Here is a 19,286-nt window from a genome sequence, read left to right on the forward strand (position 1 = left end):
TCGTCTGCTCGTCGATGCACGCCACCTACTTTGCTCGCCCACGCGTGTCGCTCGCTCCTCCTACTGCCCCAAAACAGAGGGATGGTTGAGCCCATTGCTATATCACTGTCGTCTTTAGATCGAGACAAACTACATCTTTTTGTTATTGGTTGGTGGCGTGGATATGCCAAAAGCTTACATTGAGAGAGTCAAACAAACATGGCATGCATGCCGAGTCTTCTCCAGTCCACAGATACGTGAGCAGAACAAGGAGAGCAAATGGACAAACAATATCACGGAGACAACCGAAGAACGAGCAAAAGCTACCAACATCGGTATCAATCTACTGCGTATGAGTAACTGGAAACCCAATTCCATGGCGGATGGTGGGGAAAGTGACGAGCAGAGCGCTGCCGACAACTCCAATTCCCACCGGCAACGCTGTGAGGACCTGAAACTCGTTGTCGGTGGGCATCGGGTAGTAGCACGAGACCACGTTCTTGTCGAGCAACGCCACCGCCGCGAACACCACCAACGACGTGAAGGCATGGAGGAAGTCCAACCGCCCCAGTCGGTGGCTCACGGCCAGCTCCGGCGCTACCGGCTGCAAGCCGTCGATGACCCTAAAGCCCCGGAACGTGGCCACGCCGTAGCGCACCCGCCGGGTTGCTTCGTCGTAGAAGCTGTCGGTGAAGCTGAGGAGGAAGCAGGAGAGGGCGCAGAGGACCAGGAGGCAGGCGGTCATGAACTGGCTCGACTCGGTGCAGCGGCCGAGGGTGGTGAAGGCAGGGGAAAGGAATTGGAAGGCGAGCACCGTGCCGGTGGGGAGGTGGTTGGCGAGGTGGGCGGTGCCTTGGTACGTCTGGCTGATGACCTGTTGTATCGCGGTTATGCGATCGCCGGCTTCATGGTTTAGGAGAGGCTGAGCCTCCGGGTCACCTTCTCTCCCGGGATTCTCCATTTCCTGCACGCCCGTTGCTGGCTTCGTCCTCCTCGATCTCTCTTTGCTGCTTTCTCCTGTCTCAGAACTCGGCAAATAAGGCATGCAACGAAGAAGATATAATGACCGGTGAGGTTGGTGAGTTGATCGCTGCAAAAACGTTGAGGTCCTTTGGTCTTAATAATTTCAAACTTTGAATGGGTTGCGAGAAAACGAGGCTAATAGTCTATCTTAGCTCACGAATGGCTGCTATTGGGACAGTAGAACAAACACGAATAGGTGAATATATGAGCCCACAGGATGACCTCATGACATCTACCATCATCAATCATCAATCATCAATATATATATATATATATATATATATATATGGATAAGCATGATGTGGATCACTATAAATTTAGTGTCTTTGCACCCCCCTCTAATTTTTATACCCAATTCAATAGAAGCCATTCTTCTTAAATCTATTTTTTTCTTTTTTATATCCTGAAGCATTTTATTTCCTCCTTCTATGATTGTATAACAAAATTAATTATGTGCATCTTATATACATAAAGTTTTAGATGACAATACGTTTTCTTCTGAAATTTGTATAAACCGTTCAAAAATAATGTTGCTATTGCATATTTTAACGAAATCTTCAAATTTTTTTTGAAGAATTTCAATTTTTTCGAACACGTAAATAAGAGTTGAAAAATTCAAAACTGAAGTCACAGTATTTTTTAAATAATTGCTGAGTATTTATAAGTTTTATGCATTACTATTGCTGATTGTAAAGGAAGGAAAAAAAAACTATATATTTTTGTTTTGCACATGATGTTATATTAATTTCAAAAAAAGAATATTTTGTTGAATGACGTGTGCTACTATTTTGTATGTTACGTGTACAGCCACTTCACACAACAATGTTTCGTGGACTCCCCCTTTATTGACTTGTATTTGGTATTGTGTTCTTCCTGCGATTGGTTTGTACTTGGTATATAAATATTAGGCCACGTCACCCCGTTGACCTGGCGATATGGAAGTCGACGTGGCTCCCCTTGTGTTATTATTGAACGGACCCATTCCAAGCTTGCACGCTGTTGACTTTGAAGAGGCCCGACATGATGAAATCCAAAGGATTAACTTACAAAAGATAACAACAGAATCCCTTTTGATAGTATCAAATGAATCTAATCTTCTATGGTCTCACAATGAATGAAGATATCAAATTTTAATATCGTCTTCGTCATTTACCCTTACAAAAAACAACACATGTTCTAAGAAAAATAATATCCAGAATCCTAAGCATTCGCTAATGAGTTTGATCATCAAGTCCACTCAATTGGTGTCATCGCTATCAAATAATCCCGCTAGTTCAGAAATATTAGCATCCATGAAGTCTCGAGGAAAAAAATTGAAATGGTAGATCAATAAATTTAACATGTACAGGGGTACAAAGAAGCAAAACTAACAGCTGACACATCCAATTTATTCATGGTGATTTGGTGTCGTCCGAGTTCTCTGGCGTGTCACTCCTGCTGGGTTCGATGACATTGGCAGTGCTCTCAGCAGATGCCATCTGACTCAGCTGACCATTATCATCTTTCTCCGAAGTTGGTGATGTTTTAGGGTTTTCTGTTATGGAGCCAAGAGCAAGCTGACCAGCATAGAGCATCAAGCCGATGGAATTGACACCGAAAACAAATGTTGCGAGGTAGCAAAGACCATTTATGATAGTCCTGAAACAAAAGGTGAGAAGTCTGAGAGCGCAAACGGAAAGTAGCAAAGGGCTGATGATAGACATTGCAAAGATTTTGAGGGGCACCTTATCGTTATTGTTATCTGACGAACCTGAAAAAACATTAAATCGAAGTCGCATTAGGCAGACCATACACCATCATAGACAGAAACATGCTATCCAGATTAAGCATAAAGAAAGACAGCCTAGCTGTTGTTTCTGCAACTAAACATAAAAGAAGTATGTAGTAGATGAAAGCCAAATTGTTCTTATATTCACCAAATCAACATCATTAGAGACTCAACAATTTAACAACGACACGTGTAAAATAATTGGCAAGAACCATTCATGGGTAGAATAGGTTAATCTCACTCTTTTCGATAAAATTATCTGAGAGGTCATGCGTAACTCAATTATTCTGCTGCCACCTACATCAGACCTACAGCAGCACTGGAAAGCCTCAGGAGGCATCTCTTCATGACAACCAAAACAAGTGGACAAGCATTTCCTCCTTGGAAAAATAGGCAACAAAAAAGAAACCAGCAACCGTATAGAGCCCAAGTTGATCTGCTCAAAATTTCTCAGCTAGTGTTCTAATATTATATACTAGTAATTAATTCTCCAGAGGTATACTTTGGAAAAAAATATGAATTGCAAGCAATCACTCTTTGAATGAGATGGGTTACCTTCCTCTTTTCACTTCCAGCAGACCTTCATGCACTGCCAGAGTCTTAGAGATCAGTGCACAAAACTTTCTGGATTGCCTCGGTGCTCAGGTTAGTAATTCTTTTACTTGGAAACAGGCAGATGGCTCCATAGCTAGTGATGATTTGATGATTTTTTAACATAAAGTAAGAGATGAACCAAACTGGTTTCGATGGACGTATAGGACATCGAGAATTCAAAATTAAGTATACTGATTGCAAATAGTATATGTTGTTAAAGAAACTAAAGCATTTAACATGACCAACTGCTGTCCCTGCCCTCCATATTCTTCGTTGCTATGCGATGTCCTTAACAAATGCCAGTTTGGCTTCACCTATATAAAAGGCTTTATTTGAAAATTAACAATAATAGGTGCTCAAACACCCCTCAACTGCTTGATGTGATTGTTCAATGTATCATGAAGGAACATAAAAAACCTATCTTGGATCAGTTAAATACCTTAAGCACTTAGATATAACCAATTGGAACTTATTAAAAGACATTTAAGAAATAATTGTTCACTTGTCAGTCCTATCAAATACTCACAAGAAGAAAATAAATGTCCTCTTTCTGTCATCTCTAAAGAACATATATGTTCCTTCCATTTTTCCATAAAAACTCATCTAAGGCAATTGATCCAAGAAAAAAATCTACAAATAAGAGCACATTACCAAATCCAACCAATATGCAAGCTAAAATTATGTCTGGGGTATAAAGCAACACAGAGTAATTCACACTATCCTGATTCTCTCTAATTAAACTGAAGGAATATCTAAATTTGGAATACAAAGGGCCAAAATCCTTCGTGGCCTCAATCATCATGAATCCGTCCATAATGTAATTGGCCAAAGGGGATATATGAAAAGAAAACTTTCGCCCTTGCTTATCGCACATGAAAGCATAGACGAACCAAAACCATCTAGAAACTCGAAAACTCTCTCCTTATGGAGGTAGTCTGTGAACACAAAAGATGCACATTTCACTTAAAACCAGCGTCTCTGTGGCTTCCAAATTCCAAGATGCCAATCGACTTTTGTACCAATAGGAAGTTCACAAGCAAACAAGAAATAATGCTTAACAATGCCGAAATTTTTTTTGACACGGTAAGTTTGTGTTGACCTAATAAACAGAAATGCTCATCATAAACAGGAAAATTGAACTAGTCATGCATTTAAAGGGATCGAAGCAAAGCAGAGCAGGGAATGATGGCCATTGAGCACCAACCGAGAAGCTATCGGAGATAGCCTGACGATTAAGAGCAGCCTCAATTGTGGTGGTGAACTTGTAAAGTATGAGGGCGATGACCGCGGCCGCAATACCACCCAGCAATGCTTGCGCGGGGGAGGGTGGCTTCGCGGCCTCCAGCGGCGCCGCGCCAACCGCCTTCAAGCTATCCAAAGCTTCCGCTTTTAGGTTCTTCGCTTCCTTCACCCCGCTCGACCTCACTTTCTATTACACACAGAACGCCCCAGTCGAGATAGCCGAAGCACTAACAAGAGCATAATCCGAGAAGAAACAAGAGACAATCACCAGTTCTTTGGCTCGCTTCGCGCGGCGGCGGAGAGAGCGGAAGAGGAATACGGAGATAGCGCCGGTGAGGAGGACGCTGGTGGAGACCTGAAGCGGGGTAGGGTTATCATCGACTGCGAAGATGGCGGGGCCAGACGATGGCGGGAGTTCGACGGGGCCTCCCGTGCCGCCGCCGCCGCCGCTTCCATCCTCCGGCTCTACAACGGTCTCCGAGAGATCGGCGAGCAACGGCCGGAGTCCGGCTGCGCGGACGCCAAGCGGGGCGCCGGAAGCAGCGTGGCGGAGGAATAGAGGAGGATGAGGAGGAGGAGGAGGACGGTTTGGGGAGGAAGCGAAGGGGGCGAAGTGGGAGAGGAAGCGGTGAGAATGGAGCATTGAGACCGTGAAACGGGCGGATAACGAGTTGCGTCCTCGACCGCCACTGGAATCATCGTAATGTTTATATTACTTTTATGTAGTTTTACATTTGGATCCTTGCAAAATTCGTAAATATCATATTTTCCTTTATAAATCTTAATATGACCTATACGAAGCATGAAACAATAGCTGAATTCTGGTAATCTAATGCAAGACATCTCCACCAGTGTAAATTTCCTGCCAATTATAAGACATGTATAGCTCAATGATTCCATCAGAAAAAACTTAAAGAACCAACCAAAGTTTATGTATATACCACTCTTTTCCTGATGATACACAAATGGTGAAAGGCAACAAACAGTAAGCAAGAGAAACATGTCTGTAATGAGAAATACAAGTCATAAAAAGAATAAAGAGAAGAAGACCCACTAAGTTTGCATTTCTGAAACAAGGGAAAGGTTCATATTTTCTTACCAGCTACAAAACCTGTGTATGGTGCTCGACGTTCTTGAAGCATTTAGTGCCTCCTCCTCGAGCTTTACAAAAGAAATGCCAAGCAGCATGCGCCTAAAGTTGAGGGAGATGAATGGTGAACTAATCTGAGCAACAACCAGTTTTCTTAGAAGCTTGCACATCGTCCTCAGCGCCTATATTAATGGTCTGTCCCTTGGGCACGGCAGAGGGGTCATCACCAACATCAAGCATCTTCTTGCTGACCACATGGTAGATCTGTGTCAGCACTTCAGTGAAGGCGTTCTCCACGTTCATCGACTCGAGAGCAGAGGTCTCCATGAAGAAAGCCTTCTCCTGTTGAGCAAACGCCTGTGCATCCTCTACCGAGACAGCCCTTATGTGACGTAGATCAGCTTTGTTGCCCAGAAGCATGATGACGATGTTTCCATCTGTGTGATTCCGTAGTTCCTTCAGCCACCTCTCGACATTCTCAAAGGTGATATGGCGAGTCACATCATACACAACAAGGGCACCAGCAGCCCCTCTGTAGTATGCGCTAGTAATTGCTCGGTATCTATACAAGCAAAGAACAACAGGATAGCACACATATCAATCTGCAAATACAGGAGTAAGCCGATCTCCAAGTTATAATATGACACAAATCAGAATAGAATTATCACCAAGCATTTATAGTCTATCTGAAACATAATACAAGGATTATTATCGGTATCCTTACTTAAAACATGCTCACTATTAAAATGATTACATTTTAGAGAATATCATGCAATGCTCAGCATAGCGATTGGTATAATCTACATTCAAAGAAAGATGCGATATGATACTCAAGGAAAATGCCCAGAATTCTTGATATAAATGCTCTAACAGCAATCTATTGATGATGTTTTCTGTTGCCAATAGTCATCAATTACAGTTGAACTTTCCTGTATCTAACTTCTCTTCCATGATGCAATATAATCTATAGTAGTATTTTCTGTTTTCTCTTTTTCTTGCGACTTGAATTGCTTAGAGCAACCTTCCTAAGACAAACTATAGTTTATCTCATGTTTGAAAGAACTAAAAACCAAATATAATACTTTGGTATAATCTCACATAAAAAATGAGACATGACTTATGTTGGTTATCGAATATACTACCATTAATCTGGATTTAAAAATTGATCATTCTCGATAACTTAACGAGTTAATTATTACATCATACTAAACCATGGCAAATGATACGAGAGCCAACTTATCGTTAGGTTAATGAATCAGTTATTCCATCGAATTGAGTCATGACAAATGGTATCAAAGTTGACGTATCATCGGGCATGCTGAGGGATTTGATATACTACCATTAATATACTGAAGTATTTTGGCCATAATTATATAATTAAGATTCAATAAATTAATTGATCAATTATGGATATTAAATTGTTGTGTTCTTAAAAGATTAAGCCGCAAATAGATATTTTATTTTGATCAGCAACGGCTTAGCAGACACATGTAGAATCCTATGGCAGTATCAATACAAAAATACTACGCTTAGCCTCAGAATTCTAAAAAGGAGAAAGAGATTATTCTTAAGGAAAAGAGTAAATGAACAATGGAGGGGCAAAAGATTAGGGGAAAAAGGAACAAAACATTGATCTCATGCCAACAATTCCCCACAACACATTAGATTGCCATATAATCACAAGAATCGTAGAACCAAGACGCGCAAGCCTCTCTTAAATAGGATAAACAATTCATTCAAATCAAGCAATCGATTCTTTCTTCAGAGTAAAATTGGATACCACCAACTGCAGAAACAGAGAGAACGGAAGAAGAAAGCAGATGAAAACTTGAAATGCGAAGAGGAAGTTCAACATCAAGAGAAATAGCGGGCATATGGTCGCGATCAAGAATCGATGAACGGGCAATGAAAGAGCCAAAAAAGGGATTTCGATTTTATTGTATTGGTTATGATTTGGACCTTTCTTGGCCGGCGGTGTCCCAGATCTGGGCCTTGACGAGCTTTTCGTCGACGCGGATGGTGCGGGTAGCGAACTCGACGCCGATGGTGGACTTGGATTCGGAGCTGAACTCGTTGCGGGCGAAGCGGGAGAGCAGGTTGGTCTTCCCCACCCCGGAGTCCCCGATCAACACCACCTTGAATAAATAGTCGTAGTCCTCGTCCGCCCTGTACGCCATAATCACCCCGCCTCCTCTCTTTTACGCACTCTCCCCCCCTCCTCGAGTTGATCCGACGGAACCGAAGAAGAAAGACGTCGTCAGGAGAGAGGGAAGGAGAAAGAGGGGAGGAGGCAACCGGATCGAGGGGAAGAGGGGGAGGCTGGGAGACGCCGAGCTCGACGAAGGGGGATGAATCGTTGGAGGTGGGGAACGAGACGAATTCTACTCTTTGGAATTGGCCGCTTACGTGGGAGGTCGGAACGGCCGAAAACTGAACCTTTATACGTTCTGTCCACAGGCACTCTCGCTACCCCCGTCAACTACTCTTCCTATGATTCGATACAATGTGCGGGGCCACAGAAGCATAACACCCGTAAACAACAGGGGGTAAGTATTTTTGCCCTGTGCTCATTTTTACATATCTATCCTCTCAAACTTTTGGAATTAGCAAAATTACCTCTCTAATCGTGAAGGGTAATCATGGAAATGAGTTACTTAGAGGAAAATATACGTAATTTGGCTTTTTTTTTTTTTTTTTAGTTTACCCGCAAAAATACATGCCTATTATTGCAGATAGTGTGGGACCCAGATGAGATTTCTTAATTGAGCCCACATGTTTCTTTGGGTGCCGGGCTTTTGTCTTCGATCCGATGGGCCCAATTAGCCAGGTCAACGCATCATCCCGTTTACCTTTATGACCCGAACTTGTAGTTCGATGTCCACGTGGCACAATTAGGGGCCCACATTATGGTACAAATTAAAGCTAACTGCTATATAATCATTAAAAAAATAAAAATCAATAAAAACAAATTTTGTTACATCATGCTGCTACCTTATTTAAACCATACTAAGCTTGACCACAAATATGCTATTCTCTCAGTACTAATCTTTCTCCAATGTCTCAAAAGAAAAGAAAAGACTATTCTCAAATTTTGGGAGTTTTTTTGTTTTTGTTTTTTTTTGGAGCTAACACCATCAGACCAATGTATAGTCTTCTTTTTGAATCTAAAGAACTGCATCTTGCAACACTTCAGATGCAGTAGGTTCTAAAATTTAATCTTCATTAGCAGATAAGAGACACCCAAGACTCATTTGCCAAATAAAATATTCAGCATGGAAAACCATCCGAAATATGCATTTTATTCAACAATTTACAGTGGCAACAGAACAGTGTAAAACAGATATACAGTGCCAAAATAAGTATCCACTCTATAACAAGCATAAAGCAATATATAGGATAATGATTTCCGATTCTAAGTAGCCCTCAAGAAGACATGTATCCTATCACTTGTTTAAGTATCAACATATGGCACACAAACTTTTCCAACTATAATTTGGTCCTCCCCAAGAACCAAATGCGACAATCTGAGCAATTTTGCTGTATTAGCTTTACTTCATGGTGTCTTACCTGTCATCCTGGCTTGTTTGGACAGGACCACTGGTGTTTACCTTATCGTTGTCGGTACATGCAGAAATACTTGTTGGAGATCCTGCTGAGACAAGTGGATCATTCAACGAAGCATCATTTGACAAGTTGGTTCCCTGAGAATCATCTTTGTCTTCAGCTCCAGATGACTGAACCTCTTTCAGCTTGTTGGAAGTCTCCCTGCTCGGCGTGATCTTTAGACTCTTGGATGACTTGCTTATGAAGTTCTTCGGAGTCTGGAGAGTTTCACTATTGCCTGGGCTTTCTCCCTTGTCCATGACAGAGCTGCATCTCTCCTCATCTGGCTCGGGCTCATCATTATCTTCATCAAAGCTGTCAGGCACTGTGATCTTTCTTGATGCCCGCTTCTCACCAAGTGGTGGAAGGTTGGGTCGTGGTGTGGGAGTAACTTCTTGAGACTCCTTGGGACTTCCTTGCTTCCGAGTTCTATGAAATACAGAACTCAACTTGTGCAGGCCTCTTCTGATTGTTTTAAGTCGGACTTTCTTTCCACCAACAATTTCTTCATTACTACTGGTGTCACTTTGATCAGATCTGGACGACGATGGACTTGGGCTTTTAGTGTAGACTTTGTCCTCCTGATGGAGCTCCTCAGAATGCCAAGCATGCCCTTTACGGGACTCCCAGGTTTGGGAGACATCAGCACCAGGCCGATGTATCCATGCTACTGTCTTTTCTAGCCCCTTAATATTAATGGGCTCGAACTCATCAGTCATCCTAGAATATTCTTCAGTATTAAGATCTTCAGCCTTTTCATTGAATGTGCCTGGCATTGGTACCATCGTCTTCGAAGTTTCATCATTGCTGAGATCTTTTGGCTCCTGCAGAGATTCTGTTTAAGTTGTGGTAATCAAGCTTTGTTATCCAATATGGTTATGAAGCACTGCAGTTGGCTTACCTTCTGTAGTTCCTCTTCAAGTACAGTTATTGCCAAGTGGATCCTACCGATTTTGATATTCTGTAGTGACATCCACATGTCATGCCTTTGTCCGCCCCTCAGATCATTGATATTTACTGAACAATCTCTGCAGGGCAATGGAAAGTTAACTGTCAAAATCTGAACATTCTACAATGTTTAGATGATAAAAATTTACTGTTGAAAAAATGTCAAATATCTCTTGCACAGGAAACTAAACAACATCAGTCAAGCATAAGGACTTTAATCTCAGCTTGATGCTAGCTTGGGTAACCTACTGAACCAGTGTTGTATAGTATTACAAGTAATATACCAAAGTATAACATCTGATATTATTACATCACATAATAAAAAAATAATATATCAAACCATATGTTTCGATAACTATACTTGATTGTACAGGTAAATACCAGTCCATACCGAATGGAACCATCAACATTTGAAACCCTGGTGAAGCATATATCAATCCAACTCTAAATACTGAATGCAACACAACATCATTAAGAATCATGCTAGTAAGCTTAACATGGAGTAGACTTCTTTACATGTACTGTTAACGCAAAACCTTTTTCGTCAAAAACCAATCAAGCAAATCTTAGGCCATGCTAAAAGATCAATACTAGCAAACATTAATCGACAGTAAAACATAAGGAACAAGATAGCTACAAGCTCATCACCTAACAAAAGGAACATTCCAGGTGGATGCAAGCTGCTCTTTGTGGTCCATGTACCTAATTATTTATCATTTTGGAGAAAAAAACAGATGGTTTATGTATGTTTCTTATGGGCAGATGTGCCTTCACCTAGAGATATCTGATGAATCAGATCTTTGATTTTTGCTATAAACTGATAACAAGCTACATCTGATGATCTTTGCAAAAAAAAAGAAAAAGAAAAAAAGAAGCATGTTTGAAGTCTGAACGAACCCAAGCATGTCATCAAAAATGGTATCCTTGTCACGAACTTGAAGAACAAGTACATTAGGTGCCTCCCATGAATTGATGGGAATCTTGAACTCCTCCAACCACTTTGGAGACAACGTTTTCCTTTGGATCTTTGTCTGGAATCGGTAAGAACCCAGTTGTCCTCTTACATATGGGTCAGCAAGTCCTGCAACATGGCTTTAGTAGTTATTGGAAGAGTTCACTTCTACAACAGCATTCAAAAGTGACCCTACCTTCGAAAGAAGAAGATCAAAAGAAGCATACCATTCAGATCTGATGGTTTCATGTCCACCCCTTCTAACATCTCCAACTTCACATGTGCTACAAGAGACCTTTCTTCGACAGTGAACCAACATTCTAAGATTGTAAAAAAGCATATTTCAGGAAATCATTTAAAACATAATAACATAAGACAGAAGGCTAACTGACATCTCAATGGCCCCAATCAGATTCCATCACAAAAATAACATGAATATTGAAAACAACAGCTCTTTAATGTCCTTAGTTATGGCATCATAATTTTGACATTTTAAACATGGGTAGGTAACCACTCTTCCAATAGCCAATGTCTTGATTCCCTCAAAAGTTTCTGAAATCACTAAATTCAGAAAGCATGCTTTTCAGTCTGTTCTCAGCTCCAATATAGCAAAAGGAACACTATGTTGCTACTAGTCCTACCAAAAATTCTATCACCAGACCGCACAAATGACCACTGATTATGAACCTTCATGTAGGACTGCTCAATGAATTAGCAATCAATCAAGGAAAACAAATTTGTAATATTTCAAAAATAACGTTTTTCCCAATTGTTTGCATCAAGTAAAGTTTGTTAGTGAGTAATAAGATAAATATCATGTAAATTAGTTAAAAATGGTAATGCACAAAAAAAAATCATGTGGTTTAGCTCATATAGTACGGTGCATATCCATTTTTGTGCATATGGATATGGATTAAAATCTCATGAACAACATATGATCAAAGTAAGCATGCAGATGCTGAGAAACCCCAACAACAAATAAGAATCATGAAACAGCCACAAGGTTCATGATCACCACCAAGAACAAAGAACATGTTCATATCCAGATGTTTATTCTGATTGTTATTTCTCTATGTTATTGAATTCTTATATCCTATCATCAATTTTCCATCCCTAAAGAGATGCCCATTTATATGGATCAGAAAGCCTAAAACCCACATCTTTATTCTCACATTTACACAATGCATTCCTAGCCCATCACAAACTTCCTATTGATAGCTGCTTAATTTTCACTACATCATGAAGAGCTAATTCAAGTTGTTATTGTCCTAGGCTTAGAAACATATTTGAATATAGAGGTAAGATTACAGACATTGACCTTCCTTAGACCCAACATTGGCGGGAGCCTTATACACTAGGCTCATCCTTTTTTTATTGTCCTCCTGATCTTGGTTGTATGTACAATTAATTCTAAAATGGTTTCTCATGATTATAATTGTGATTACGAGAGGAGTGGGAGCTTGTCGCTTAATTCATCTTAGGTTGAAAGAGACTAAATGATCATGAATGTCGTAGTATAATCACACAGCTCTCCTTCACAGCTATCGAAATAAATTATATAATATATGTATACATTAGCTAATACATAATAAGAAATGTTAATAAGTTGTTACCCATCACAAAGCTTCAGTAACATTGTACAGCAAAGTAACAAAACTTGACTTTTGGAAGACACAGATGATCCTAAGATATAACAGAGAGAGGAAATTTTAACAACCAAAGTTACAAACTATAATATTGTATATTAAAGAAAGAAAGGACTTCACAAGTATAGCAGGATAGGCAAGAAGTTTCCACTATCACTCACCTTCAGGAGCTGAAACAAACTTTTCCACATCAATAACCAGCATGTTTGGCTGTGCAGGAATATCAACATTAGTCATATTTCCAGAGAAAATTAAATAACTAGCCCGTCATCACAAAGTCTTGAATATTTAAAGTGTTAAGATAAGTTTACTTAAAGCTTTTACATCAATAATATTTTTTGTTGTATTGTCCAATCACAAGGTCTTCCTGATTTGGAAATGAGAATTACTAGTGAAAACTATAATAGAAAAGTGAAGAACAATGATATTCCAGAAATGTTTATGGAACATGAATCATAGATGGAATTACCTGTCGTATTTATAACAACATGTGACGGAAATGAGACTCATAAGATATTTCACAGATACAAATGGACACCTTGTATTTAATTTGAGAAGTATAGTTTGTGGATAGTTTATATAAGAAATCTGTTTGGCTTTGCAATTTTTTTAAAATTTAGATATAATTAAAATTAAAAATATTATTTAATGAAATTAATATAATGATTGTCATTTATCAAAGTTCTTAGTATTTTTTTCTACATTTTTAAAATACTAGATTTCTAAAATAGTTTATATCATGATCACACTATATACACACACACACACTCACACACACATATATATATTATAAATAAACATCAAGCTCGAACTACATATTCTAACATAAGAAGTAAACATAAAGCATTCTTGTATATAATATATAAACAGTTTTATAACTTTTCCATGTTGTATCTTTTTTTTCTTTCTCGTGTCATGATGTAACGCATACCCATCTAACGTATTGGTACATTGTATCAGCTTTATAGGAGTTGTGTATTTATCGATCTTAATATATACACTTCTTCATTGGAAAAGTAACTTCTTTACTTTTTGGGTTATGAATATACAAGCTGAGAGAAAAGAATAAAGACCATAATGGAGAACCAATTTACTGACCTCAACCAATGTTTGCTCAAATGCATCATCCAGCAATTTATCCTGAAGTCACATACATGGAGGTATTGAGTAGAGAAGAAAGTTGGTTGTATTTAAGACTACTTGAGATTAGGGCCAACTACTTAAAACTTACTAGCCATCCTGAAATCCCAGGTAGTTCAGTAACATCTAGTCCATGTCCAAATATTGGTTTTACAGTCATCTGAAAGTACGGGGGCTCCACAAAGCATACCCTAACTCGTCCAAGAAAAGGCCAATGTCGGAGAAACTTCACACCCACCAGAACCTACATATAGAACTTCATAAATTTATGTTAAAATAGAATGCCACAATGAGCTTTGATGATCTTATAAAAAAATGTTCTGTGAAAATTTTCTTATTTGTTTCCTCATAATTTCTTTTCCATTGTTACACTTCACTATTAAAATATAGCATTGTTGTCCTAGACAATATGCCTTTTCAAAATAAAAAGAACAAAAGTTTGACCATATTTGGGTGAGAACAGTGCTGCTTTTGAGAGTTTCTTGTGTATGCCAGTTGCATTAAAACAAAGTAAAAAATAAAGGAAATAAATATGAGGTCATGTGTGCTTGCTGCCAAAAAGAGAAGTAAATTACAAAAGAGCTCCCAGACATTCATTTGGAACTTTTGGAAGGAATATTCATTAATTTTAAATTCTTAGAATATATAAAATGCATATGCCAAAACAATATTCATTAATCTAGAAGTCAGCCACAACTTTAGTTTAAGTCGAATGATAGCTAATTATAAAAGCATGCCCACCACTCCTATTCTCAGATATCTGATTTTCATAATGAATCTACAAAAGGAAGTTGATCCGTCTTAAGTCCATATTTTACCAAGGGTCTATTTGGTTGCCGAAAAAATATCTGACTTCCACATTGAGTATCCAAAAGAAACTTGATCTCTCTCATATCAAAAGACAGTGCATATTTACTGAGGGTATATATGACTGCATAAAAAGGTGAAAGAAAATTGCCAATGTATCTTTTTCCAATTTTCCAATGTATATTTTTCCATGGAAAACAATTGCATTATTTGAACTGAGGAAAGTAAAGAATAAAAATGAATAGTTTAGATTTTAGGAAAAAGTAAACGAAGATCTTCTTTCCTGTTACTTTCCCATGTGCTTGAAAAACCGGAGAAAATAAAACTTACTCCTTTGAAAGAATATACTTAAAAGTCACCAGGGAAGAGCTTTTGGCAAGTTTTCTTTTTGTAATGCTTCTGAAAAAGTCATCTTTTCATTTCATGAAAAAAATAATTGGAAACTTTTTTTAGAAATTTGGAATGACAGCTCCCCAGATGCTTTAATTACATGTTAAAAAAAACCAGAAAATATTTATTTTTAATGACAACAATTTTCCATGAAATTTTCTAAGCAACCAAACACACCTTAAATAAATTTCATATATGCATAATCAGCAATATTACATGCATATTTACTTGTAGAATGGGAGATGGTTTGTGTACCTTGCCCTCCACATGCATACTGGTTATATGCATGTTTGTCTTTATGCCAAATCCCAATCTTTTCCTTAGCCGAATTGCAAGTTTTGCACTCATATCGTCTGCTGAAAGAAAACTCATCCCCAATTCTAAAACCTGTACCACCAGAACTTGAGCATCACAAAATTACATCCAACAAGTGTAGCATCTAACAAGTACAAAAGAAAAAAGAAAGCAGCAAATACCAAGTGGTCATCATCTCCTGACTGATGGAGAACTCTTAGATCACTAAACATAGGTGGATTCCTACCCAAGTAAAGATGATGCAAAACTGCTTTCCGCTGCCAAAAACAGGACATACAACTAAATCCTCACATATATCGTAAAGAAATAATACAGACACCCTAAAGCACATAAAATAGAATATAGTAAAGAAGCATGAGGACAGCAACCTCATGTCGAGGATGCCATTAAAGCTCACCACACAAAGGCAAATGTATCACAAGGACAACAGTTGCTTAGCATATAATAGCAATAACAAATACAGAATGACTCATAACTGTACTGTCCGTACAGCAGTCCAGGGCTTGAATTTGTCCAAGAACCATGGTATGATTGGCAAAAGAAACTGCTGGGAAGCGATATGTTCCATGCATATTGGCCATATCTTCTCAATAGCATGATTCAACCACCTAACTGATTCTGTATCTGAGAGAAGCTGCCACATCCACAAACAAACAAAAAAATAAATAAATAAACAGATGATAGTAAAACATAATTTGAGCTATACAGAATACAAACTAGCATGTTGCCATCAACTATAGGAACCATCCATAAACAAACCAACGGGACATTAAAAAGAGACATACATAAAATATTATCATAGACATAGTGCAAAGATCAAGAAATGAAATATCATGCTTACTCTTCGCTGGTTGGCATATTTTCTTTCCTCAAACTGCAATCGCTTCTGCAATCTCAACGTATAGTATGCATTTACCTGGAGTAGAAGGAAAGAAAGTAGAACTTAAAATAAACATTATAACATAACCAACTATATTGATCTTATATAATCAAAATTCAGACTACTGAATGATCAGAAAATTAAAGGATCACTTGGTGTACAAGGCTCCCACCATTGTGGGTCTAGGAAGGGTCAATCATCAATGTATGCAAGACTAAGGCAAAAAGGAAGTCTTACCATGAGAAAACCTATTCAAATAAAGGGAACAAGAAACAAAAAGTAGCTAAGTACATAAGGTTAGATTACTAAGCCAGCAATTAGTCCTTGATAAATTACCCAGACAATCAGTGAACTCAAAAGCTAGTATACATAGCACCTATGTCAAAAACTTCAAATTTGGTGCTACAATGCCCACAATATCTCCTCAATGGTAATGAAAAAGTACCAGATTAGATTCACAATTTGCTATGCTTGATTAACTATCTTATTCAGGAAATTGCAAAATTCCCTGTACTTGCAAACATACAAATTTTGAACCAAAAACCATTTAAGTAGGGCATGATCTTTTCCCATGACTTACTTTTCAGAAACTTTAGGACAAGAAGAGGAGAAGCAGGTATGCTTCTCACTTTGATTCATCCTTTGAACATTTCCTGCTTTCCACAATTTTTTTTCCCACTGCTGCATGATCAATATTGGTTAGCATATCCAACGTACTGACCAGTCCAACCACGGATCAGGCTCATGCATGTACTGCTTGTAAGGCATGTTTTGGAAGAATGTGAACCAAGCATTATACTTCCATTCTTTGCCTAGAAAATTAGCTCTTGCTGCATCTGAGACAACAGCAACTGTGATTTGATTACATTTCATGACCAAACCAATCCAACACTTGCTTAAGGAATAATAACCACTTTTATTGACTACTAGAAAATTAGCTCTTGCTGCATCTGAGACAACAGCAACTGTGATTTGATTGCATTTCATGACCAAACCAATCCAACACTTGCTTAAGGAATAATAACCACTTTTATTGACTACTTGGTATACATTGAGACCACTTTCTTAACTAGTTCTTGATTCCATTTCTCCAGTAGTTATGAGAGCGTTGGCAAATATCATTAGTTTAGCTCTATAATTGCCAATCTATGAACAGCACAAGTTCAATGAAACAATTTCGATCAGTGTGAATTTGGAATCTCTAGTTTCAACTTCGACAGGAGGAGCAACTAAGAAGATCATGCGATAAGCTCCCCAGGAAGTTCCAGAAATCCTTGTCTCTACCAATTTTGATGTCACATTAAACTGCACAAGTTCTAAACAACATAATTTACTTATCTATGGCATCGTTTTCTTAATCTACACTGAACGAGGAAATCGTTCACCGCAATCCTCCACTTTCGAACTCCATTCCAATCTCTAAATAAGATTTTCTAGGAAACTGCACGAAAATTTTAATGAATATCAACAACATGTCAAACAATCGCAGTGGATTCTTCGACACATGACAGAAAATAAGGAACTAATAACAATCCACATAATATCAATTCCATCTCGCACAATTAACCAAACCTAATCAACCACACATCCCAAGCACAACGTAAGCCCCACATCAAGATGACCAGTAAAAGAAACGGCGAGTCTTTTTTTGCATTCGAAATCGACATGAGAAATTGAAGTCGAGACCGGAAGATCCAACGCAACCAGGGACCAAATTTCTTAGTCTTCTCACCTTGTAGAGATACAACAGCGCCAGGAAGAAGAGGACGGGGTGTGACCAGCCCAACTGCACAAGAACCCAAAGCAGCAGCAGTACCAAAGCTAAGTGATGCACGATCGACGCCTCCGTTATGTCCATCCTTCGTCCTCCGCCCACTATGGCGTCCGAAGTCAGCCGACCCACTTCAAGAATCCGTAATCACCCAGTTCGTCGTCCCGAATGAAACATCTAGGAGATCCCTACTGAAGAACCAGAACCCCTTGGTGGGTTTTGGGAGGAAGTTACAGCATTCACCGGATTCTGCGGGAAGCAAAGGAAGCGCAAAGGGCGAGAGAGAGACAGAGAGAGAGAGCACGAACATGAAATGGAATTGGTTTCGTCGCGATTACAGTCATACGGATGAGGGATATTGTTCTCCTATTGTTCTCCTCCTACTGCCACCGAACGCGTCCCACGGCGGGCCCCGCCTGGCACCGAAGGTGGGTAGACAAGCGGGTAATAGTCGACGCGTGGAGGAGGGCACGATGTAGTGGTGACAGGTGAGCGGACCCCTCTGGGCGTCGGCAAGGCCGCGACACGGGACACGTTTTACGTGCCGGAAGTTTGACCGTTTGATCTCGATCTGGGGTATATGAGCGTTGGCCGGGTTTAGATGAGCTTTATTATTTGTGATGTGATCTGATGGAATGGGAATCACGCACGCGAAGGGAGCACATTCCCCACTTGGACACCCATCGCTGCCGTGTCGGGTACCAGATGATTCAAAGTGAGACAGCAAGTGGACCAAACGTGGGACCCAAGCAGAGCTTATCCGTTCCCCTGGCTTCGTCAAACCCCACCAGCAGTTCATCGAAGAGCCAGCAGCGAAGAAGGCAATCATGCAATGCATATTGTAATAATTGGTCAGCGTGCAGGAGAGGAAAGAGTGGATCCAACTCCTTTGTTTCATAAGGACAGCCTTTCTACTCGGGAAGGGAATACGTGTTGTGGTCGGCCGCCGGAACCTGAAGGTGACAGAGACCATACTCATATGTTTCTTCTCCATGTGAATCTCGATGCTGCGTAAAAACCGGAGGAGAAGAAGAACTTGCGACCTTCCTTGTATTCTTTTCTTCGTTGATGACAGTAGATATGCCTGAGATCAGAAGCCTGTGAAGCGAAAAGCCATTAGAAGTACAAGCAATATCAT

The 19,286-nt window shown here is 39.5% G+C and overlaps 4 protein-coding genes across 6 annotated transcripts; all 4 read right to left on the reverse strand.

Annotated features, from left to right (window-relative positions):
- Positions 1-12: 12 nt before the first annotated feature.
- Positions 13-1,165, reverse strand: LOC103968949 (protein DMP4). The gene has a single exon (XM_009382319.3). The coding sequence runs from the start codon at positions 1,022-1,024 to the stop codon at positions 323-325; it is 702 nt and encodes a 233-aa protein (XP_009380594.2). The 5' UTR covers positions 1,025-1,165; the 3' UTR covers positions 13-322.
- Positions 1,166-2,302: 1,137 nt separating this feature from the next.
- Positions 2,303-5,397, reverse strand: LOC103968950 (uncharacterized). Its single transcript, XM_009382320.3, has 4 exons — positions 4,875-5,397; positions 4,569-4,793; positions 2,727-2,752; positions 2,303-2,640 (listed from the first exon to the last, which is right to left on the reverse strand). The coding sequence occupies exons 1-4, from the start codon at positions 5,247-5,249 to the stop codon at positions 2,394-2,396; spliced, it is 873 nt and encodes a 290-aa protein (XP_009380595.2). The 5' UTR covers positions 5,250-5,397; the 3' UTR covers positions 2,303-2,393.
- LOC135625214 (ras-related protein RABA1f-like) lies at positions 2,529-8,111 on the reverse strand. 2 transcript variants are annotated; one of them, XM_065129661.1, is made up of 4 exons: positions 7,656-8,111; positions 5,706-6,258; positions 2,727-2,752; positions 2,529-2,640 (listed from the first exon to the last, which is right to left on the reverse strand). In XM_065129661.1, the coding sequence occupies exons 1-2, from the start codon at positions 7,871-7,873 to the stop codon at positions 5,826-5,828; spliced, it is 651 nt and encodes a 216-aa protein (XP_064985733.1). In that variant the 5' UTR covers positions 7,874-8,111; the 3' UTR covers positions 2,529-2,640; positions 2,727-2,752; positions 5,706-5,825. The 2 variants fall into 2 exon arrangements, with proteins under 2 accessions (XP_064985733.1, XP_064985734.1); XM_065129662.1 differs by lacking the exons at positions 2,529-2,640; positions 2,727-2,752 and adding exons at positions 5,330-5,468; positions 5,548-5,610.
- An 858-nt stretch (positions 8,112-8,969) lies between these two features.
- LOC103968952 (C2 domain-containing protein At1g53590) lies at positions 8,970-18,490 on the reverse strand. Of its 2 annotated transcripts, XM_009382322.3 has the most exons (12): positions 18,110-18,490; positions 16,339-16,413; positions 15,988-16,131; positions 15,659-15,754; positions 15,438-15,569; positions 14,077-14,229; positions 13,944-13,985; positions 13,007-13,055; positions 11,427-11,519; positions 11,145-11,328; positions 10,201-10,327; positions 8,970-10,123 (listed from the first exon to the last, which is right to left on the reverse strand). In XM_009382322.3, the coding sequence occupies exons 1-12, from the start codon at positions 18,233-18,235 to the stop codon at positions 9,260-9,262; spliced, it is 2,085 nt and encodes a 694-aa protein (XP_009380597.2). In that variant the 5' UTR covers positions 18,236-18,490; the 3' UTR covers positions 8,970-9,259. The 2 variants fall into 2 exon arrangements, with proteins under 2 accessions (XP_009380597.2, XP_064985735.1); XM_065129663.1 differs by lacking the exon at positions 18,110-18,490 and having other exon boundaries at positions 15,974-16,131; positions 16,339-16,419.
- Between the last annotated feature and the right edge of the window lie 796 nt (positions 18,491-19,286).

The sequence above is a fragment of the Musa acuminata genome, chromosome BXJ2-10 (genome assembly GCF_036884655.1).
Source record: "Musa acuminata AAA Group cultivar baxijiao chromosome BXJ2-10, Cavendish_Baxijiao_AAA, whole genome shotgun sequence".
Taxonomy (NCBI): domain Eukaryota; kingdom Viridiplantae; phylum Streptophyta; class Magnoliopsida; order Zingiberales; family Musaceae; genus Musa; species Musa acuminata.

Coding starts and splice junctions, on each gene's coding strand:
- LOC135625214 (XM_065129661.1), bottom strand. CDS start 7,873: ATGGCGTACAGGGCGGACGAGGACTACGACTATTTATTCAAGGTGGTG. Junction 6,259..7,655: donor GACACCGCCGGCCAAGAAAG/GTCCAAATCATA, acceptor TTGCTTGTATAG/ATACCGAGCAATTACTAGCG.
- LOC103968949 (XM_009382319.3), bottom strand. CDS start 1,024: ATGCCTTATTTGCCGAGTTCTGAGACAGGAGAAAGCAGCAAAGAGAGA.
- LOC103968952 (XM_009382322.3), bottom strand. CDS start 18,235: ATGGACATAACGGAGGCGTCGATCGTGCATCACTTAGCTTTGGTACTG. Junction 15,755..15,987: donor AATTCAAGCCCTGGACTGCT/GTACGGACAGTA, acceptor TGTTTTTGGCAG/CGGAAAGCAGTTTTGCATCA. Junction 11,329..11,426: donor GAAACCATCAGATCTGAATG/GTATGCTTCTTT, acceptor GCCATGTTGCAG/GACTTGCTGACCCATATGTA.
- LOC103968950 (XM_009382320.3), bottom strand. CDS start 5,249: ATGCTCCATTCTCACCGCTTCCTCTCCCACTTCGCCCCCTTCGCTTCC. Junction 4,794..4,874: donor CGAAGCGAGCCAAAGAACTG/GTGATTGTCTCT, acceptor TGTGTGTAATAG/AAAGTGAGGTCGAGCGGGGT. Junction 2,641..2,726: donor CAGATAACAATAACGATAAG/GTGCCCCTCAAA, acceptor CTTTTGTTTCAG/GACTATCATAAATGGTCTTT.